This window comes from Atractosteus spatula, unplaced genomic scaffold (assembly GCF_055471065.1).
Source record: "Atractosteus spatula isolate fAtrSpa1 unplaced genomic scaffold, fAtrSpa1.hap1 Scaffold_169, whole genome shotgun sequence".
NCBI lineage: Eukaryota > Metazoa > Chordata > Actinopteri > Semionotiformes > Lepisosteidae > Atractosteus > Atractosteus spatula.
Window position 1 is genome coordinate 18,443 of NW_028296729.1, and position 22,556 is coordinate 40,998.

At 39.3% G+C, this 22,556-nt stretch overlaps 2 protein-coding genes across 2 annotated transcripts; both read left to right on the forward strand.

Moving 5' to 3' along the window:
• The first annotated feature begins 628 nt into the window (after nucleotides 1–628).
• Nucleotides 629–3,211, forward strand: LOC148809083 (macrophage mannose receptor 1-like). The gene is made up of 3 exons (XM_088909316.1): nucleotides 629–665; nucleotides 1,208–1,582; nucleotides 2,841–3,211. Exons 1-3 carry the CDS (start codon nucleotides 629–631, stop codon nucleotides 3,209–3,211), a joined length of 783 nt encoding a protein of 260 aa, XP_088765442.1.
• A 281-nt stretch (nucleotides 3,212–3,492) lies between these two features.
• LOC148809084 (antigen WC1.1-like) lies at nucleotides 3,493–21,360 on the forward strand. Its single transcript, XM_088909318.1, has 13 exons — nucleotides 3,493–3,823; nucleotides 4,226–4,540; nucleotides 5,765–5,986; nucleotides 6,209–6,307; nucleotides 7,101–7,415; nucleotides 8,388–8,690; nucleotides 9,452–9,505; nucleotides 9,680–9,985; nucleotides 10,890–11,036; nucleotides 17,228–17,317; nucleotides 18,051–18,122; nucleotides 19,234–19,305; nucleotides 21,200–21,360. Exons 1-13 carry the CDS (start codon nucleotides 3,493–3,495, stop codon nucleotides 21,358–21,360), a joined length of 2,487 nt encoding a protein of 828 aa, XP_088765444.1.
• The last annotated feature ends 1,196 nt before the right edge of the window (nucleotides 21,361–22,556 follow it).

The window sequence follows — 22,556 nt, forward strand, 5'->3', positions numbered from 1 at the left end:
GTTTAGAGACATTATGCTCATGTTGTTTTTATGCTCAGCTACCAAAAGTTTTCTTTAGTTGTAAAATTCCATATTAAGCACATTTAAACATGCACAGTAGAGAGATTAAATAAAGCAATCGTTTCACTAACAACTAATGCACCATTAGTGCCACCTGTCAATCACCTTTAACAGCGAATCACGTGCTGCGGCAACCTGCTGCCCCACTCCCGCATCACAGGGTTTTACTGCGCATTCTGAATGGCTACATCTGTATATTCATTGTTCCAATTTAGTTGTGCAACTTTTATCCAACCAGTCCTTTGTTACAGTATCTTTACAAACCATGCATATTTTTCTTGCTAAATGAATTTACTAAACTTCCTTTTACTTTATAACACTATAAACATCTCATGTTGCCTTCAAGTGTTCATGACAGCAGGAGGCTAGCAGCTCTGGAGTGATACCAGTGCCTATTGGTATCAGCATCATCTCCTGTATTGTTGGGATACAAACACAGTTAACCTGGGTAATTCTGTAGGGAATTTGGTTTAGATTCTGAAGTCAAAATGTTATTGTTTTTTTCCCCTCTTTCTATATTCCTGATATCTTTATTGCTCTATACATTCCAGACTGGAAATCCAGAAGCATGGAGAAGAGTGTGTTTCTCATCCTGCTGTTCTCAGGTCAGTGTTTTCTGCTGCATATCTTGATCTCCATTATCTGTTTATTAACTTTAAATAATAGTTTAAAAATAATGATTATTTATTTAAATACATAATAAATATAGTATTAAATTATACAAATATAGAATACATTATTTAAAATTAATTATTAATTACTTTAAAAATATATTTCCCTTCACACAATATAGATAATATTGTTAGATAATTAAGAGATACAAACAAGAGCCAACATGAAGGTTAAAAGCAGGTTAGAATTACTTGGCAATGAAAAAGCACTAATGCCATTAATGGACAACCATCTGCAGCTGGAAACAATGTGTCTGTGAAGAACATATTAAACAAACTTTCCAAAAGATCAGATATCAAATTTCTTTCTGTGGAAGGCACATATAAAGCCCATTGACATGACTCAGTATTAGACAAGTGGAAAAGTGGATTTCTGCCCTGAACCAACCTCATTTACTGATGTTATCCTGACTTTTGTGTGGTTGCAGTGCTTGTCTGAAACTCCTTGTGTGTTGTGTTGTGTTGTGTGTTTCCAGGGCTCTGTAAAGTCTCTTTGTGTCGCACACGTCAGTATCACTTTGTGAGCACACCGCTGAATTGGGCCGATGCTCAGCGTTACTGCAGAGACAAACACATTGACCTGGCCTCCATCCACAGCAGGGAACAACTAGACAGGCTTCTCAGCAATGCAGAGAAGACATTCTATGCCTGGATAGGACTTTATGTAGAATGGCAGTGGTCCCTGACAGGCAGCGATTTCTACAGTGAGGGTGAGGCTAATTTCCGCAACTGGCGTAGTGGGCAACCAAACAATCACCAGTCAAAGAATGAAGATTGTGCGGCAATGGATAGTCAAGGTACATGGAATGATATGCCCTGCAGTTACACCAAATACTTCATCTGCTATCAAGGTAACCACCCCTGTCTCTTTTTAATTACTAAGACCCTTAAAATGATTAATGTTTCACACAGTTGTAGTAATGCTTGACTCGTCCTCTGTCACAAAATATTTCCTTATTTAATGACACATTCATATTCAATCCAGGTTACCTGCCTTGCAGTCTCTGCCACAGAAAGCTGAGAATTTCCTGGCTGATACATTTTCCCATTAGCAATGTTAGTCCATGTGAGAAACAGGAGCTGTTGGGATAAAGACTTTGTGGAAGTAACCACTCCTCTGTGCTAACTGAGAGGTTTATAAGACCAGGTAGGAGGGAGTCTGTGTCTAAACTCCAGGCTGGAAGGAGGAAGAGTGAGATTTTATTATGAATGCATTGGGCTAGCTTATAGACCTGGGGGACTAAATGAGGAAGGCCTGAGAAAAAAAATGGTCCTGGAACTGGACCTCAAGGAGTGTGCATTGCATGTTAGTGTGACAGTTCATTTTCCTCCCACAGAAAAGAGAGAGGAGTCTAATTGACACTGGTTGAGTCCTAAAGACTCTCTCCGTCTTGACATTAGCAGCCAGTTGAGAGATCACAGAGTGTTTGAGAAAGAGAAAACAATAAATCACTTGATTATAGAGCTGTGGCCCAAACACGATGAACAGAGAGAAATAAGAATGGGCAAAGTTACTAATTGCTTTGTGAAAAACTGGTGTTTGATGTAGAGTAAGAGCTGAAGAGCTGAGTTGAAGTGAAGATTGGGACTGGGTGGCATGGACTAGTCTAATTGAAGAGTCTATTGAAAACCTGGCTGTGAGTAGTGATTAGTAAAGTGTAGATCAAGTATTGTAGATCAAGTATTGTTCAACACAAAGTTAATGGGGTTGACTATTCTAGTGCCTGATGTCTAATGAAGACAGAAAGTGAAGAGTTGGTGACCAGAATCAAGTGAATAACAACCAAGGAAGAAGATGACCACATGGTCTTTCCTGACAGGGTGACAGGCTGGCCATGTTTGAATTAGGGAAGTGTTTGTGTCAGCGATTGTTACAGAGTTTCAAAATGATGCACAAGACACAAAGACAGCTGCTTGTACTTTGGAACTATCTACCAGCCTGCTTGACGATACTAATATATCCAACTCATTAAAGGCTACTTAAAAAATGATCTAAGAAACATAAATATACAAAATAAGAAATGATTTTTTCAACTATATTTTTAAACAAAAATACTACATATAATTAAAAACAAACATAATATTTACATATACCCTTTGTCTATTCAGATGAAACAGTCGATGCACTGACATACATTCTGATTCGGGAACAAAGAAGCTGGCAGCAGGCTCAGAGATTCTGTAGAGAGAGGCCCAAAGATCTGGTCAGTGTGAGGAGCCAGAGGGAGAATGAGAAGATCAAAAACACGGCAAAGGGCAATGAAGTGTGGATCGGCCTCTACAGGGGGAACTGGAAATGGTCAGACCAGGAGAACTTGTCATTCCAGAACTGGGCTAGAGGTGAACCCAACAATTATGGTGGAACTGAAGACTGTGCTGCTGTGTTCTCAGATGATAGTAATAGGGGAAAATGGAATGATAATTTTTGCAATGTCCCTTATCCTTTCTTCTGTTATGATGGTGAGTTGAACCATTTTTGATGAGAGACTCAAGGAGATTCACCTGATAACACAACAACAAGTCTCATCTCAAAATATACCAGTCAATTCCAAACACTTCAACTCATCATTCACCAACACAACATCACTTACTAATACACCTCATCTTGTCATTCACCAACACACCTCACCTCCTTAAAAGCAATTTTAACTTATTTATGCAACTGATATATCTCACAGCTCACTTTATGTGAGATACTCAGATTTTTTTATCTCAAAAGTTGCTTACACTTGTTTTACCATCCTTCAGTTTTAAAGTGATCATGGTTGTAATTACAGATCTTTACAGAGTGAGGCTGGTGGATGGTAGTAATCCCTGCTCAGGGCGTGTTGAGGTTATGCCTGATCTTACCTGGGGCACAGTGTGTGAGAATGACTTTGACTGGAAGGATGCAGAGGTCATCTGTAGACAAGAGAATTGTGGGATTCCCAAAGCTGTCTTGGGTGAAGCTTACTTCGGAGAGGGGCAGGGTCCTGTCTGGTCGGAAAAGATCCAGTGCCAGGGCAATGAAACCCACCTGACCTTCTGTCAAATCTCCACCAGACAGCACCAGAACTGCACCCACAAAAATGATGTGAGCATTGTTTGTTCAGGTGAGAGCATCAGTTCACACTTACTCAAAAAAATGAAAATACTTTGTGGGGCCAATAGGAGTTTTGTGATTGCAAGGTTTTGTGCTAGCTGGAATTTTCCCTATTAAAAATTATAATTTGGTCCCAGTGTTTTTGATGAATTTTGCTTGGAGATCGGTGGAGAAACCTTAGAATTAGAGCACAGGAGTAGTGGTGAGTCTCAAAACATGACCTGTAAAAACAGTCTCTCCAAATTCCAACTTACACTATAGGAACACTGATTTGTACAATCATTGTTTGTGTTCTTGAAATTTCCAGTTTGGAAATAAGAGTGTGGTCAGCACAGGAGAAGGTAGGCTAATTTACCAACTCCTTTCTCTCACAAGGAGTCTTAATCCTCCTCCTGTTGTTTCTCCTGTGCAGGATACACAGGATTCAGGCTGATTAATGGCTCAGACTCCTGCTCTGGCCGAGTGGAGTTGCAGTATGACGGCGAGTGGGGGACAGTGTGTGACCAGTACTGGGACATGAGAGACGCCAGTGTTCTCTGCCGGCAGCTGGGCTGTGGACTGGCTGTAGCAGTTCCAGGACAGGCCTGGTTTGGACACAGAGAGGGCTCAGTGTGGAAAGATCATTTCCTCTGTGATGGCAGCGAGGCTCACTTATCTCTGTGTGCAACATCCACCCTGGGGGGAGCTCTGTGCTCTCACAGGAACGATGCAGGGCTTGTTTGCTCTGGTGAGTTTGGAGTATGGTGGCAAAAACAGAAGCATTTATAAAGGTGGCTAGTCCCAGGGTTTATAAAGGTCAAGTGTGATGTCGTGGGGGCGTAGTCATCACTGGTCATGAAAAATAGACAGATAAAAATACACAGACACACCCAAAAACTGATATTCAGTGTTTGGTTTGTTTATCAACAGAAAATAAATCAAAATAAACCTAGCTCCTAACTGACTTTGTGTTTTCCCTCAACTCAACTCAAAAAGCCAAGCTTACTGGTGTGTTTAATTGTCTTTGCTGTACGTTGTGACACTGATTTATGAAGAAAGCAGACCTTTTCTATTGGCCATGTTCATGCTTGGTAGTTGATAGCAGCTGATCCCTGCTGTCTAACAATATTTTTGTGTGCTGGCATTCACTCTCTGCCATCTTGGTATGAGCAAATGCCTGTGTAAAATGGATGATGCTTTGGGTAAAGTACCATTCTACAAGGATTACACCCCTCATGGTATCACAAGAACACTAGGAACTACCTTTTCACGGGCTAGGGGGTCGACACCTTGAGAGGAGGTAGAGAGCCAATGTGTAGTCGCTCAAAAATTAGGGTTCTTCACTAAGGTGAGATAGGGGGTGTGGTAATGATCAAGAGAAAACTTCACTAAGGGTTTTATACATGAAAAGAGTGCCTTACCTGTATACCTGTAACGGCGTGGTTCTAGGACAAATTAGTTCACATAAGAATGTAATGTAGGACTCTCAATTAGAAGCTCAGGTGGTGCTGATGATAGATGAGGATGCTGATGATAGTGACAATCAGGGAGAGAGAAACAATTTAGGGGACTGCCTTGGTGGTGTTAGGGCCACTCTAGTGGTGAACAGGGGAGGATTCCTTCCACTGTGTCAGTCAATATACTAAAATATCTCAAATACTTTGTATCAAAAAGATCTTTAAAATCACAATTTGGATCATGACAGTAAAGCTTAGCTTTTATTTTTTTAAAGAGGACTTGTATTTATTCTGAGAAATTCTTGTTAATATAGCCCTCATGCTACACAAATGAATTAATTGTTAGAAAAAAATAGAAGCAAAATATATACTACAATTTGGGAAATATCTAACATGGGTTTTCCAGAATAATGAAATATTGTGTTTTCTCCTAAATGTTGTGCTACCACAAGATAATTTCTGCAACAGTGTAAGAATTAAGAGAATAAATACTTTTCTGGACATTTTTATCTCAGGGCCTGTGCTTTCAGCCCAGGATGTCCGGCTAACTGGAGGAAGGAGTCACTGTGAAGGCAGGGTGGAGGTTCAGTACAACAGGACTTGGAAGACCATTCTCATGGATTCTTGGGGCTACAAAGAGGCTTCTGTAGTCTGCAGACAGCTGGGCTGTGGCTCTGTAGAGCAAGTCTATAACTCCTCTCTGTATGGGACAGGTGACAGTGCTCTGTGTCTGACAGGTATTCAGTGCTCTGTAGTATAAGTCTATAACTCCTCTCTGTATGGGACAGTGACAGTGCTGTGTATCTGACAGGTTTTCAGTGCTCTGTAGCACAAGTCTATAACTCCTCTCTGTATGGGACAGTGACAGTGCTGTGTGTTTGACAGGTATTCAGTGCTCTGTAGTACAAGTCTATAACTCCTCTCTGTATGGGACAGTGACAGTGCTGTGTGTCTGACAGGTATTCAGTGCTCTGGGGATGAGTCTCACTTGGTGAACTGCAGTTCTCCACAGACAGTCAGCTGCAGCCCTGGACAGGAAGTGGCCCTGCTCTGCTCTAGTGAGTGCTAAGCTTCTTTTTCATTAGCAATCTAGAGCTGTAGGTGAGAACAGTTTAATCAATACACTTTGAAATGGCTTGAGAATGTGAATGTTGGTTTAAATCATCCAAATATCTGATATCCCATTTAATAAACATTACTTATGAACTTGCAGTATTGAGAGGAAGAGGAAAATTGTTTTCTAGAAGCTGTGTCATGCACTAATATTCAGGGTCACCGTTTTCATCAAATTATTTTCCTAATTGGACTGTAGCACTGGACAGGATCTCAGTTGTTTAGCATTTATAGTATACAAATCAGTGCACATGAGGCTTTGTGTGTAAAATCCCTCCTTTACAAATCATCAGTTTCTTCAAGGTAATGGAAATAAAAAGTCGATAAATTATTAAACCAATTGATAATGAATGAGATTTAATTTTTACTGTCCCTTTTTTGTGTTCATTGAATAAATTCAGTCAGTTTTCTTTCCACTCAGTGATGCAACTGTTACATTTTAAATATTTTTTTTTTATTAAGGGTCTATTTTTCACAGATGTTAATATTTCTCCCAAGTACACACCCGGCAGTATAAAAAACCAAGTAGATAGAAAATTATATTTGTAATTTGCCGTTTTAATGCAATTTTAATTTTATTATTATTAACTCTAATACTGGAAAGAAAGGTATTATTGCTAATACTGTCTGTTCCTCTTAGACCATAACTCTTAGCAAATTGTGTCCCTCTAGAGGTCATATTCACATCTTAGTAGTAGACAGACCTCTGACCCCTGACCTCTGACTCTCTGCTCCTAGACCAGCTGTCCCTTAGACTTGTTGGAGAAGGAGGTGACTGTGCTGGGAGGCTGGAGGTTTATCACAATGGATCCTGGGGGACAGTCTGCGATGACTCCTGGGACCTGGCAGACTCTCAGGTGGTGTGCAGGCAGCTCCAGTGTGGGACAGCCCTCAGTGCCCCAGTGCCAGCCTCCTTCAGCCAGGGAACTGGACCCATCTGGCTGGACGAGTTGGGCTGTCTGGGGAACGAGTCGTCTCTGTGGGAGTGTCCCTCAGCAGGGTGGGGACAGCATGACTGTGGACACAAGGAGGATGTGAGAATCCTGTGTTCAGGTAAGAGGGCTATATTTTTATGTTTTGAAATCTGTGCAAAGAAGTAATAAATAAAAGAATAAAATTGTGTAAAATAAGAAATTGTTATTACATGTTTTCAGTCTTTAAAAAATATACAGTACATATCCCTTTTAGGGATCAAAGTTGAAAGAACTGAAGTTTAATAGGCTGTGATGGGAGGAAATGTCTATGAGTTAGAAAATATCCCTGTTCCTCAACATAGGGAGTTTGGATAGAATTCAAAAACCCATCTCAAATCCCATAAGGGATTTCCAAAAAAAATGATTGAGCATGCAAAAAATGCAGCACAATGTGTGGAGGTTAGATAACACTAAATGTGGACATTTGGTCTAAATACAATGCACAGATCCAACATACCCCAGTAAACACTACCAACCAGTCAAGCATGGCAGTGTTTCTTCTCTACAGCAGGGACTAGGAAATCATTAAGAACTTAGGAAAAATGGACAGAGCCAAGTACAAACAAATACTAGAGGAAAACTGAAAAAAAGCTTAAGATTTAAAACTGAGGCAAAAATTTTAATTTCATTTGGGCCTCAGAAAACATACTGAAGCTTCTGGGGCTGAAGAGGTGGAGAGTAATGTGTGAAAGTGGACTCTCGGTCAATGTGGAGCCACCAGTGCTGACAGGAGTGAGTGGGGAGAGAAAGAATATCAGATGATGGAGGCAATCATGGCACAGACTCACTCTGGAGATCATTTATATTTGGTGTCAGTGCTAAGTGACATACATTTATATATATATACGTTTTGGATTGGATATCAACAATTGATTGTGCCACTTGATGAAATAAATCACCAACATGTAGACTATGAGAACTTAAAATATTATTAAAATATTGTATTATTATATTTGCCATTATTTTCACAGGTGTGAAAATGTTGATCCATAAAAGTGAAAAAAGTAAGAGTAAGAGTGATTTCTTTCTCGGTTTCTCACTTTCTTCCCAGAGCACAAGCAGCTGAGGCTGTCTGCAGGCTGCTCAGGACAAGCAGAGGTTTACTACAATGGCACCTGGGGCAGCATCTGTGCCAACAGCATGACAGACATCACAGTTGCAGTGATCTGTAAACAGCTGGGCTGTGGAGACAAGGGTACCATCAGAGAGACAAACTCCAAGCTGAGCCCTGATCCCAAATGGCTGGACTCTGTCTCCTGTCGCAAACACGACTCCACCCTGTGGCAGTGTCCCTCCTCCCCCTGGGGTCAGAATGAGTGTGAAGACCGGGAAGTGGCTGAGGTCACCTGCTCAGGTAAAAAGATCTCATGCTTTTCCCTGTCATAAAAGAAGTCCATATTGATTCTTCCATGCTAGAACTTATATGAACTATGTGGAATGAGAGACTAATGAGGGAGTAGAATATAGGCTTTGGAATTCAAAGGACATGTTAAGAATTTAATAAACAGTTTTGCCTTCTGCTTTAACAATTCATCAAAGGCCAACTTCAATAAATCATCTCTCCATCCATCCGTTTTCTTATACTTTCTTCCAATTTATAGTCACATGGGAGCTGTAGCCTATCCAGGGTCAAGCAACCATGATGAAAAAATTAACCACAAAGAAGAATTAACCACATAGAAGTCATATGTTATATTGAATAGTAATATGACTCCCTGTGGTCTTCATGTGATCTTATATGGTGTGTTTTTGTACTGCTCATTGACAATCATTAACCCGTGACTTAATTACCTAGGTATACCAAGTTAAAATTGCAATTATTATTGATCAGGGGATCCTCCACATCTCAGCTAGAAGTGTTTACTCTGCCAGATATCACAAAGTGTATCTAAAAATGAGACACTTCCTAGTCACCTATAGCTGTAGCAAAACTTTCAGTCTAAATATGTGAGTCAGCAGCAGTTTAACCCTCATTTATTATTGTACATGCTGCTATTGTAATGTATTGTAATGTAATGTAGTATAGCAGTAATAACTGAAGTGTTATAAAAGGTCTTGTCAGGTACAGTTTCCAGGTCTCCATTCTGCAGCCTCAACAAAATCCTGTTTTTCCAGCCTCCAGCAACCACAGGCCCTGTTCTGAGGACCCCACTCAGCAGCACTGCACAGGTTAGTTTACAGCCGCTGTGACCCCAGAAGCGGAATCATCTTAGCATGGGATGATTCAATCAAACGTTGCAAAGCAAACACTCCCCATGATTAACCAACAGGCACCGCTCCTTTAAAGTCTGCATCCAATCAGATCTCTGAGGTTCTTACATTGTTCTGGTTTTTCATCATCAGAGGCTCTGCGCCTGGCTGGAGGCACTAACTGCTCTGGCCGGGTGGAGCTGCGGTACGAGGGCTCCTGGGGGACAGTCTGTGATGACTCCTGGGACCTGCAGGATGCCCAGGTGGTCTGCAGACAGCTGGGCTGTGGGGACGCAGTGAGCGCAGCAATAGAGGCCTCATTCGGACCAGGGAGTGGCACCATCTGGCTGGATGAGGTGAACTGCAGGGGCAGTGAGCTTCACCTGTGGGACTGCTGTCACTCTGGACTGAATCAGAGTGACTGTCGACACAAGGAGGATGCAGGGGTTACTTGTACGGGTAAGATTGGAGGGATGGAGGATTTTCAATCCATTACAAACAGGGATACTTATCTCTGAAGGAGTTTCGTGTTCTGCCATGTCATTTCCTTTATTTCATGATCATTCTAAGCAGGGGCAACATTCAGCTCTTGTTAAGCCAATTAATTTAGTTGCAGGAAGTGATTAGCCCAGGCCTATCTAGGTTCTCCTGCCCTGATCTCCATTTGGGAATTCTCTTGACTTCTCTGACAAATGTAAAGGGATTTAAATCTGGACAGACAGCTAGACCACATGCTTGATTTACTTATCTCTGAAGGAGTTTCGTGTTCTGCCATGTCATTTCCTTTATTTCATGATCATTCTAAGCAGGGGCAACATTCAGCTCTTGTTAAGCCAATTAATTTAGTTGCAGGAAGTGATTAGCCCAGGCCTATCTAGGTTCTCCTGCCCTGATCTCCATTTGGGAATTCTCTTGACTTCTCTGACAAATGTAAAGGGATTTAAATCTGGACAGACAGCTAGACCACATGCTTGATTTCTCTAAAACAAGGTTTTCTTTTCTCTTCCCCAGGTTTGACAACTACAACAGTTACAACAGCTACTCCAGCAGCAGCAACAAGTAAATTACAAGGCTTTCCTGTTCCAATTTATCCTTATTCTCCATACTTATGCGTCTTCACATATGCAGTGCAGAAACCTTTTCTCTCTCTTCCTGGCATGACACTAACAGTTTTACTGGTCTGGTGAAGGTGGTGGGTTGACCTTCTGTTAGGTTTTATTGACATCACTTACACTTACAAAACCGAGACAGTTGAAACTTCTTAACAGATAGTAAGAGACGTCTGATCTAAGCTTCGAGTGTTTGTATTTAACCAACACTACATCTCCTCTTCTGAGCTCCTCTCCTTTTCTGGCTTTACCAGGGGTCACTAAATTACCCAGACAGCCAGAGCAGGAGCCAGGAGGCTGGACTGTCCCAGCTGTGGTCTTCTTCCTGCTGGGAGCTCTGGTCTTTGTGCTGCTGGTCCTGCTAGTTGGGCAGCTGATATGGAACAGGAGACTGCGTAAAGGTAAGGAGTGAGTCCAATTGAGAAAACCCTGAGAAGAGCTTTGTGTTTATTACAGTGATAAGCTCATGCAAGAGCTTGTCTATGTCCAATCTGGAGTTATAACATCCATTTATTTGCCACTGTATATCCTGATAATTAAAGGATGCTCAATCTTAATGAGAAATAATATATTCAAGTTGCATTTCAAACTATACATCAACCTTACAAGGTGAGAGATTCTTCCCAGGAGAGGTCAGGAAATCAGAGCTTCCAGACTGGGTGTCCAGACCTGTGCTATTCAGAATTCAGCTCTCATCATTTCACAATCAAGCAGTGAGATGTGTGCTGGCCTTCACAGAGCTCTTACCTGACAATAAACAATAAACAATGGTCCAGGGATTGCAGTCTACAGATGCAGCCATTCAAAATGCGCGGGCGATACCGCATTATTTTCCGGTATGCTGTACGCAGTCTACCGCAAGTTACCGGTAAATACCGCAAGTTACCGGTAAATACCGCTAGCAAAATAATAGTATCCGGAATTTCCGCAAGGTGGAGCTAATAAAGCTCAACCTCTCATGTTTGAGCTGTAGCCATCAAAGTCTTTAACGAAGATATTAATAATAGTATTAATAATAAATGACCTTGGACAAGCTGTAAACTCAAAGTATTGCCCTGGTCCACATTCTTTTTTTCATTGACCGTCTTTGTAAAAGTAACACCACAGCATTTCGCAATCACGTATTTTTTTCCAATCATGCAAAGTACAGTAATTTTTGAGAATCGATTCACCATGCCTTACACGTGCTCATAAAAGAGATTGATTTAGGAACATAAACATATTACCGTATGCAAACTGTACTGTATACAGTATGTATATGTATATTTAATATCTTAACTGTGCCCGTTTAAGTATTGAATATACATATCTAATTTTACCACTGAAGGGAAATCTTAGTAGCTGAGCATAAAAAGAATAGGAGCATACTGCAACGCGTGTGAAGGCCATAAACGATATTAATTTTGGAACATAAACATACAGTATATGGCTGGTCTCGGTACTTTAAAGAAAACATACACGAAACATGGTTTCATTATGACCAGAATCTGTCTTGAGATATTTTTAACTTGATTTACAGTATTTGAGAGGTATGTCTTAACACCGATACTACAGTGCTTAAGTACTGCTCACTTATATGTTTCTAGGTTTATATTATGCATTTCATACGGTCAAATTACTTTTGAGCAACTAATAAGAGGCGCGAAACGGTATGCGTTTTAGTTTCGTTTCGTGCTGGGACCCGTGGATTGATTAGAGATATCAAGTACATACAAGTCATTTTTTAAATGTTGTAGTTCGTCTTGAAAAAATGTTACGAGTACATCATCTATCAACAATTACACAGGTTCTGTTTCCATATTGCGGATTTTGGTTACGTAATATTATTTTCTAGATTTCACGTTGTGAATATATGATTTGGGCAAACAGAGTCACAAAGAAGTACATTATGGGTTGTTGTTTTTTTTTTGCAGTTTTATCTAGAACAAGCGATGCTTAAACCTTTGTCTGATTCTTGTGAAACTATCCACACGACAGTTACAGTACCTAGGATTTGACTTCAGTGATGTCACTGATGGGATGTTTCTAAAAATCCATCCTCTGTAAAATGTCTTCTCTAGTTGTCCTGCATACAGTATGTATTCGCTAATGAAGCTGTGTGTTCTGAGCCTGGATCTCTACATTTCTGTATGAACCAGCTTAGAGGGCTAAAGACAGCTTGTGTTTAAATTGAGTGTAAGGCAATTTATGCTTCTAAAGTCATGGTCAGCATTTATTATTGTACTGTGCTGTAAACTTGTTCTGTGCCAAGTCACATTATTTTATAGCGTTTTTATAGCGTTATCAAATCCGGTGGCGCTGTGTGTTAGTTTCCTGACTCCCATGTCACATGGTCTGTGATTGAAACCTGTAATACCGGTTTAATTCGTCACAGCCAGCACTCCGGTTGTAAAGTAGAAGCAGGCGAGATTTCCAGCGAAAAACACCTCCCCCTTCTTCAGGTGTGAGGGTCTTCTGCTCAGAATGAAACGCTAAAATGTAATGTAGGCTCTGAAGGGGTTCAATTGTGATTTGGGCTTGATTAAGGTCGCTGCCTTTCATCTAAAACCCTACTTGAATCCTTCTAAACTAAAAATCAGTGTTAGTGACTTCTAAATAAAGAGGTATCCAGGTAACAGTGAAACGGGCGGACAGTCTGGGGAGATCGCCCGTTTTCCATGTAAATAGTTCCCTGGTTCCGCACCCCTTGGTGCTTCTCTCGCTCTCTCTCGGGTCACCTGATCATTAGCTCGAAAGATTTGAGTGCTTTGTGTATATTCTAATGGTAGTGGGGGCAGGGTGTGTGGGAACAGGTTTGGTTGAAATTGCATTGGAGATCTATGTTCTTCACACCTGAAACATTTTCTCTGAAAGCATTTTCTTCGCAGTTTAACCGATCTTGTTACAGCATGTTACAGTTTACTATTATTAACCATATTAATTTTAAGTGCTTAATGTAAAATCTTGTAAAAATATATTTTCATTGTTCAAATATACATTAAGTCTGACTATTATATAATAAGTTAAATACAAAACTAAAGAAAAAATAGGGTTAAATATAATTCAAAATAGTTTGCTAACAATGTTAACTGTTTATGAACAATAAAATGTATTAGCTAAGGAGTAGGATGGCACAGTTGTTAGTATGTTTTTTGTTTTGTTTCTTTTTCATAAATACAACAGTAGTACCTGATGTCTCAGTGGCTTTCAAAATTAAATTATGCATGCAAACCTGTGAACTAGAAAGATAACGAAGCTATCCATCCATTTATAATGGTGGCAAAGTGGTTAGCATTGCTATCTTGGAGCACTGGGGTCCTAGGTTCAATTCCTGCCATCCTGTGTGTGTGGGGTTTACATGTTCTCTCTGGGTTACATGGTTTTTCTCCATATGTGTGATATGACTCCCTCTCGCACTCCAAAACATACTGGTAAGTTAATTGGTTTATGGGAAAACTGGCCCTGGTGTGTGTGTGTTTGTGTCTGTCTGTCCTGTGATGGACTGGCGCTATGTCCAGGGTGTATTCTGCCTTGTGTCCGTTGCTTACTAGGATAGGCTCCAAATCCTCTGTACTGGATAAAGAGATTAGAAATGGAAGTAAAGGCACTGTGTGGATGGAACTATACACAGTGTTAGAAACCCACTATGAAATGGCAGCATCTCACTGAGAATAAAACATTTTCTAGTGCTGGCTTAAGGAAACAGCCTTTCCACCTCTCTTGCACATCAGTATCCATACCTAGTTATTTAAACAAATTGCCTCTAATTATAAACATCTTAATATGCTGGCTCTGTGGATCCGCATCAGCTATGTTTGCCCATTCCTTCAATTCATGTGCATCCAACTAAAATCTGTAAATCTAACCTCAGAACCTTTCTTTTCAGAAGACTTTGTATCTGCTTCATTTTGGTAGCACCTCTAACTGCTTGTCTTTCTTATATGCATTTACTTTGTAATCTGTGGTCCTTTTATCTGTTTTTACATCTACTGTATTGCTTTGAGATGCCACCTTTAATGGTGATATATCAAATAAAGTTTTTTATTATTGTTATAGGGAAACATGATCAGATTGTCCCTGGTTCAGAAAAAAAGATCTAAAGTATACTAGTTTGTCACTCTTCTAATTCCCTTTGCTAAATGACTTTTCATACTAATCTGATCAATCTAACTGCAAGTTTTCTGTGCTTTCTCTATCCTGCTAGATTTGCAATTATTCTGAAAATTTTCATCTTGAAATAACTTATTTCTAAATACCCTTTTCACTGTTAACATCTTGCAGCAACTCTGCGACAAAATATACACTCTGACAGTTCATCCTGCTACCAACATTAAATAAAACAAATCTGAAGATTTCTATATTTATGTCTTTATTTGGTGGTTTCATTAGTGACAAAGGCTAAACTTTCTTGGAAAAATGTCTTTTATGTGTTGCGGAAAAAACTGACTTGCTTTAACAAAATATGTTTACAAATCCTTTCACCTGGCATTTTCGTAGTTAGAAATTATGGAATGCTCTGTTAAAAGCAAGGGAGTTTTTATGTCCGTTGCAGTTCTTTTGCAACATGAATATAATTATATCGTTATTAATTTCTTGAGATACGTGATTCCATATTATATTCCCTTTTAATCAAATTCTAAAAGTATGCTTGTTGACTCCGGTATCGCGTTAGTTAAAGACTTCGATGCTTAAAATTTTTAGGGAGAAATGGAATTCTGGTGTGTATGTTTTCTTTAAAGTACCGAGACCAGCCATATACTGTATGTTTAAGTTCCAAAATTAATATCGTTTATGGACTTCACACGTGTTGCAGTATGCTCCTATTCTTTTTATGCTCAGGCACTAATAAAAGGAGATGCTTCATATTGCTTGACTAATTTTAAAAACTAAGTTATAAATGCAGACGCTCCCTCGGTGCGCTGCTCTGGTGCGCCGGCTCTTACACAGTGCCTGTCTGCCGTAAGCGTTACAATATACATACCCAACACTGCTTGTACCCATCTGTCATGCAAATAAAACACCTTGAATTGAATTGAATTGAGGGGAGAGGGGGGGAATACTAAAGCCAATACTGGCTCAATACCCTTGATGGGCTTTGACGTGCTAATGCGTTGGTTTAACAGTCCGGGTGTGGCAGGTTTCCAATGTCAACTCGACTCAATTGGAAGACAATGAACGTATTTTGTGATATTTAGAAATATAAATTTGTTTGGTCCGAGTGAGGTTTTATTTAATCTCTGACCAAGGGAAACGTTTCATTTTTTCAAAGAAATGTTTGTTAAAAAATAAAGTCATAGTTCTATGGGATTCAATCACAGACCATTGACATGGGAGTCAGGAAACTACTGTAACACACAGCGCCACCGGATTTAATAACGCAATAAAAAACGCTATAAAATAATGTGACTAGGCACAGAAAAAGTTTACAGCACAGTACAATAATAAATGCTGACCATGACTTTAGAAGCATAAATTACCTTACACTTAATTTAAACACAAGCTGTCTTTCTGTATGAACCTCTAAGCTGGTTCATACAGAAAATGTAGAAATGCATTAGCCTGATTATGATTAAAAAACACATAATTAAACACGCGTTTGCGATTTAAATCAGAACACGATTTAAATCAATATAAATGTTTATATTGTAACGCATACTGTCCAGCCTCCATTTCTCTATAAAAATTTACTCTGTTGCACACACACACACAATAGAAGCAGGAACCGCTGTCAGAAGGGAAGATATGTTCAAAATATCGCAAATATCGATCATGTTGCGACATTTTGAAATATAAAAGTCAATTGATTGTCCATAATATCGCTTTTCTATTTTTTCGAAGAAATGTTTGTTAAAAGAAAAGTCCAGCACCAGCTGGATTCGAACACACAACCTGCCAGTTAGCAGGCACGCACCTAGACCAGTCGGCTACAATACAGCTCGCATGAAGAGGCAGGCGAAACAGCCCTACATAGCCCTGTCGCAGCACACGAATACCGTTATTAAATTCTTTAGATACGCGATTCCATATTATATTCCCTTTTAATCAAATTCTAAAACTATGCTTGTTGACTCCGGTATCACGTTAGTTAAAGACTTCAAAGCTTAAAATGTTTAGGGAGAAATGGAATACTGGTGTGTATTTTTTTCTTTAAAGTACCAAGACCAGCTATATACTGTATGTTTATGTTCCAAAATTAATATTGTTTATGGCCTTCACACGCGTTACAGTATGCTCCTATTCTTTTTATGCTCAGCTACTAAGATTTCCCTTCAGTGGTAAAATTCAATATCTACAACGGCACAGCAAAGACGTTTACTGTAAGTCTTTCTACGACAGACCAACGGACCACGAGTGCCCCTGTTGGTCAACCAATCACGTACTGCGGTGCCACGCGTCATCTTGCGTCACACTGAGCGACGCCACCTGCGGTACGTGTCTGTGACGCGCACTTTGAATGGCTGCATCTGTAGTGAGGTGACAGGCCAAGGTTTCGGGGTTTTGAGTTTGTCTCCCTTCTGATAAAAAAATACCCATAAAAATATAGTAATAATAATAAATTAACTTTTTCTTAAGATATGCAGCAATGTGTTTACTTCTCTGTTCTTTTCCAAAGCTTTAGCTGAAGTAGAGGTCAAGCCCATGAATGAAGCTCTCTACCAGGAAATTGACTTCACACTGACTGCAGAGGGAGCCCTCAGGAGAGGTGAGTGGACACACACACTGGCCATCATCCATGACAGCACCCTCTCTTGTATAGGAGGCAAGAGAACATGCTCAACACTCAGTACTACAGTCTCAACACATGAAGAAACACACTGCCACAGAATGTGTGTGCCCAGGATGTCATTACTGACTCTGTGGACCAATTATTTTAAGATAAGATAAGATCATTTTATTGGCCATATACAATTACTTGTATTAGGAATTTGTCTTTTCGCATACATCACACAGACACATAGACAGGGAGAGAAGCTTGGTGTCAGAGCGCAGGGTCAGCCATTTATATGGCACCCCTGGTGCAGTTGGGGTTAAGGGCCTTGCCCAAGCGCCCAACGGAGTAGGATTCCTCTGCCAGCCATGGGATTCGACCAACAACCTTCCAGCCACAGGTGCAGATCCTTAGCTACAGAGCCACCACAAAGCCTTCACAGCAGCTGGAGAAAAATCTTCCCTATTTTAATAACTGGATGTGAATTTCTTGATTAGCAATGGATGCACAGCACTGTTTGAATATCACACCTCATAGCAACAGTGAATTTACTCTTATCATTGTTTAACTGAATAGAAATAATTCAGTGCAGCGTTCGTCACTTTTTAAAAGCACAAACTCTGAGTTAGTGTTCACAACCTGGCTTTTCCCCAGTGGGAAAAGACATTAGATGCAGTGAGGCTGCTGTCTGACTGCAGGTATCTCTGCTCTGTCCTCCTTTTCACAGGGAGATCCCTCTCTGATGAGTTGCCCTCTGAATACGACGATTTGGAGGACAGTAAGGGAGACCCAGTCCCAGGTAAACATAGCCCCTTTGCACATGTGTTTCTATCAACAACCTCAGAAGAAAACACGTTTGTTGTTTGAAATCTCTGTAAATCAATTTGGCAATGCAAAAGGCTCACTGATGTCTTTATAACATGCTTGTTATGTCAGAGCAGTGGTAGTATGATGTTGTTGGGTAAATTAATGCCATCTTCAATAGTTAGTTAATTTTTGCTGTCATTTTCACTTGATCACATTTAAAAAATTGCTTTTCACTCCGTGCTATAAAAAACCCTATGTCAAAATCAAAATCCCACATTCAACCCCAATGTCACAATTCTTTAAAATTGCAGTACATGATATGGGCCACTCATGGCTTTGTGAGTCTTATATCACCTAATCATATATTTGTCATACAGGGATGACATGTCCCCATCAGCTCTGTGGCCAATATGCACTGTCTTCCAAATTTTCCCGCACCATGAGAATGTTTCAAGCATTACAGTACAGTGGCACTAAACATCAATCATTTAGGTCTTGAAAGTCTATTTCAAAGAAACTAAATAACTACTCATGAAAAAGTGTCACACACAGCTAAAATAACAAATTGATACCATTCCATCTTTTATGTGTTTAATATAATCTAAAAAAAATTCATTTGTATGAAATCAAACTGAAACAGTGCCACTCTGTGGTCAACATAATACATATTTCCCCAGATCCTCCTCATTTGTATCTTCCTAGACACAGTTCCACAAACACACAATTATACAGCCACACACACAAATGATGACAACTTGCCTTCATATGTGTCAAGACAGTACTTAGTGTGTAACACTTTTTTTTGCATATAAGTAATGATATTAAAATATTTTTAATCTGAATAATGGACAGTTTATCTACAAACCTTTTTTTCCTGGTTTCCTATAACCTATTGAGATATAGTGGGGAACAGATAGCTATATCTACTGAGGAGTAAACTTTTCATTTTAGAGGATGAAATAGTTATTTTGAAGTAGTTAGGAGTAAATAAAGGAATTATAATAAAGAATCTAACCACATTCACAAGAAGTAAGAAGCAGAAGAAGAAAATTGCATCAATTTTCTAGGTGAAACACTGTAAGTAATTGATCTCATGTTCCCAGGAAAACTCCTCTGTGATGAGCTGCAGTCTGAATATGATGATGTGGAGAACAATGAGAATGATCCCAACTCAGGTGAGGGCTGTGGAAGCCTGGGGAGCTCACAGTGGGCGTGGGAGGTTCAGCAGGTCTTCAGGTAGTTCACAGGGAACCATTCCAAAGTCAACTAGACCCAGGACCAGACCTTAACTGTGGTTCAACTGTCAGGGGGTCTTCAGGGTTAAATCCCAGCACATTGAGAAAGAGGGTTTCTTACAGTGGGTCTGACTCAGTCTCTGGAGTCCCATCTTGAAGAACTACTGAGAAACATTACATATCTGCATAAACATATATTAGTTTATTAGTGTATCCTATTCATATATTCTGTTTCCTATAGAGTTTACAACACATGTTTGGAAGAAAGATTAGATTCTAATCTCACTTCCTGTTCTTCTAAATTTAAATGTATGTATTGGGATGTTTTCACAATTAATACAGCAGGGAATACCCGAGCATTTGAAAACCCTGGCAGGCATGTGTAACAATACTTATACTCATCTGGAATAGGGGATTAAACACAACAAATGTGTCATCATGGATAAAGTCAGAGAGCTCTCTGAAGACTGCATATGAGGTTATTCACCAAACAATCTCCCCTCAGAAGTACCACAATCTCATATTCCATTACAGGAGGTGTCCCGTAAGTGTAATATGACTCCTACTGGACTTTATTTACAGTACTATAAAAATGACAATATACAATTTTTAGATGTTTTTAAGCAAGATACATCGAAGACATACATCTGTTTTTGATGTTTTTTATCTATTTTAGTGGGATGCACTGTTCACATATTCTGTATTTTTTTTAAATATATTCTTGCTCTAACACATTTCTGGGACTTTTTGCATAAATGGTTATGAGCTCTGAGGCAAACTACACTATGTTTCAATGCCAATGCCCTGGTCTTTTTGAAGAACTGGTTATTTAATATCCTAGATCAATTAATAAACTAAAAGTTTGTATTATATCTTGTTAACCATGTATCTTTTTTACTTATATTTTACTAAATCCATCTCCATCTCAAAAGATAACATAGCCACATAATGTCTTTACTAATAGCTGGCATAGTTCTCAGGGAAATGACCGAGTGACCTCTGCTGGAACAAATGGTCTATTCAGCAGAAGGGGCTGCTTGTCACATAAGCTAGAAGAAAATATTATATATATATATGTATGTACTGGTCAGCTTTTTCAAATGACTATATATAGCCATAAGGCAAACAGAGACACATCTGGGAGTGTATCTTGTATTGTTTATTTCGCTATATAAAGGAGCACTGTAAACGTTGGTATTTAAGTCTTGTGCCACACAACACAAGACTTCCATATGCATATGAAATAAAGACGACTTTCAACACACAAACTCTCAGCTGATGGCCTTTTTTGTGGCACAGCACTACCAACCACTAATTTCTAGTGATTGTTTGGAATAATACCTATAATTTCCTACATATCCTTTCAGTAAAGAATTAATAATTATTAAATTCTAGTGACTTAAATTGACTTCTTTCACTTACATTTTCACATTATGGGAAGGATTCCCATTGCAAAGTTCTCAGCATTGATAGTGCCACATGTATTTTGTATCTTCACACTCCATGTATTTTATATATTTTCCACAAGCTTGTTTCTTTGAGTAATGAGATATTGAAGGGAAAAATCTGTCTCGATTTGCCTTTCTAACACATTTTATTTTATTCCACAAGTCACTGCCTCAGCAAACTTTACCACCAGCTCAGCAGGCAGATCCAGCTAGTATGAGATAGTATGAGATAGCTATTGGTATTTATCCTGATGAATAAGGTAAATGGCTAAAAAAGAAAATTACAGCGTGTTAAGAGAAATTTGGACATATGGTCTGTTTCTGTATGAATGACTCTGTTTTCTGTACCCTGTCCACCTCTTCTGCTGAATGTGTGTCTCTGGCAGGTGTCTCCCCCATTTCTCCTGGAGTGCAGAGTCTCCTGGCCACACAGCCCATTGAAGAAGGATGTGACTATGATGATGTTGGAGTCTCCTGGCCACACAGCCCATTGAAGAAGGATGTGACTATGATGATGTCAGAGTCTCCTGACCACAACACCCTCTGAAGAAGGATCTGAGTATGATTATATCAGAGCACTGTGAACCTGTTTGTGCAGTTTTATAGAGGATTCGTCCTCAAGTCAGATTAGAGTTTTTAACTGAGTAACACCATAACGATATGCCTTGTGTTTCTGATTAAAATACTGTTAAAATACTGTTAACTTTCCCTTAATGTGTGTAGTTCTATACAGTATGTTATGAAGTGTTTGATTTGAGATTATTCAGTCACTGTACAGCTGAGACCCTGTACAGTAATCACACAGTCACTGGCCTAGTGTGACCTTGTTACTGTGTCTCCTGCTGTGTCTACAAGGCTGTGAGACTGACCTGCACATTTATACCTTTACATTGAGAGACACTGCATTGCTACAGAAGGTCTACCTGTCCAGCAATTCTGAGACCAGAACTGAACATTGTGATTGTTGTTTCCCAGAAGTATGTCATTATCAGAACACGTAGATACAACATCAATTCATCATCAGTTTATCTGGCCTGATTTCATGTAGCACTTGCCATAAACACTGCCCTTACAGAGTGCTACATATGGAAAACAATCTGTGTACATTATATATGCATCTGTATACCTAGATGCATAAGAACAATCAGAATGAGTGGAAGATGAATAGTTCAAGATAAAAGAAAAAATAAAAGCATCTCACACACAGAAAAATGAAGAAAAATAAGTCTTACCACCATCCAACCCAGGACACAGCAGCGAGGCTCAAATTCTACATTTTTCAATCTGAACTGATGATCCTTCCTTTCTAATGAGCTTTTGGAAGACTGAATGTAAGCTATATGTTGTTGTTTTTTGCTGAATGTCTTTTTAAAATGTTTTTAATTACTCGGATATGACTATTAGACTAGTGTTGATTAGACGATTATTGAGCAGGCATCTGAACACACAAAATCGGAGTATCATTCCTGCTTATTGACTTTTCTGGTTCTGATACAGTTTAGCTTTCTATATTTGCAGAGGAAATTTTTAATATGTTGGTAATCTTCATTATTTACTACACATTGAATGTACTGTATCACTTTGGATTTACATTTTAAATAAAGCTTTACTTTCATTGATCTGGTAAGAGTCATTTTCCTGGTCAGTAATAAAATAGTGAAAATGACAGTAGAATCTTGCACAACAATGTATCAAGCTGAGATTTGTTTTCTCTCTAGCAATGATTTAGAATGACATTTTAGA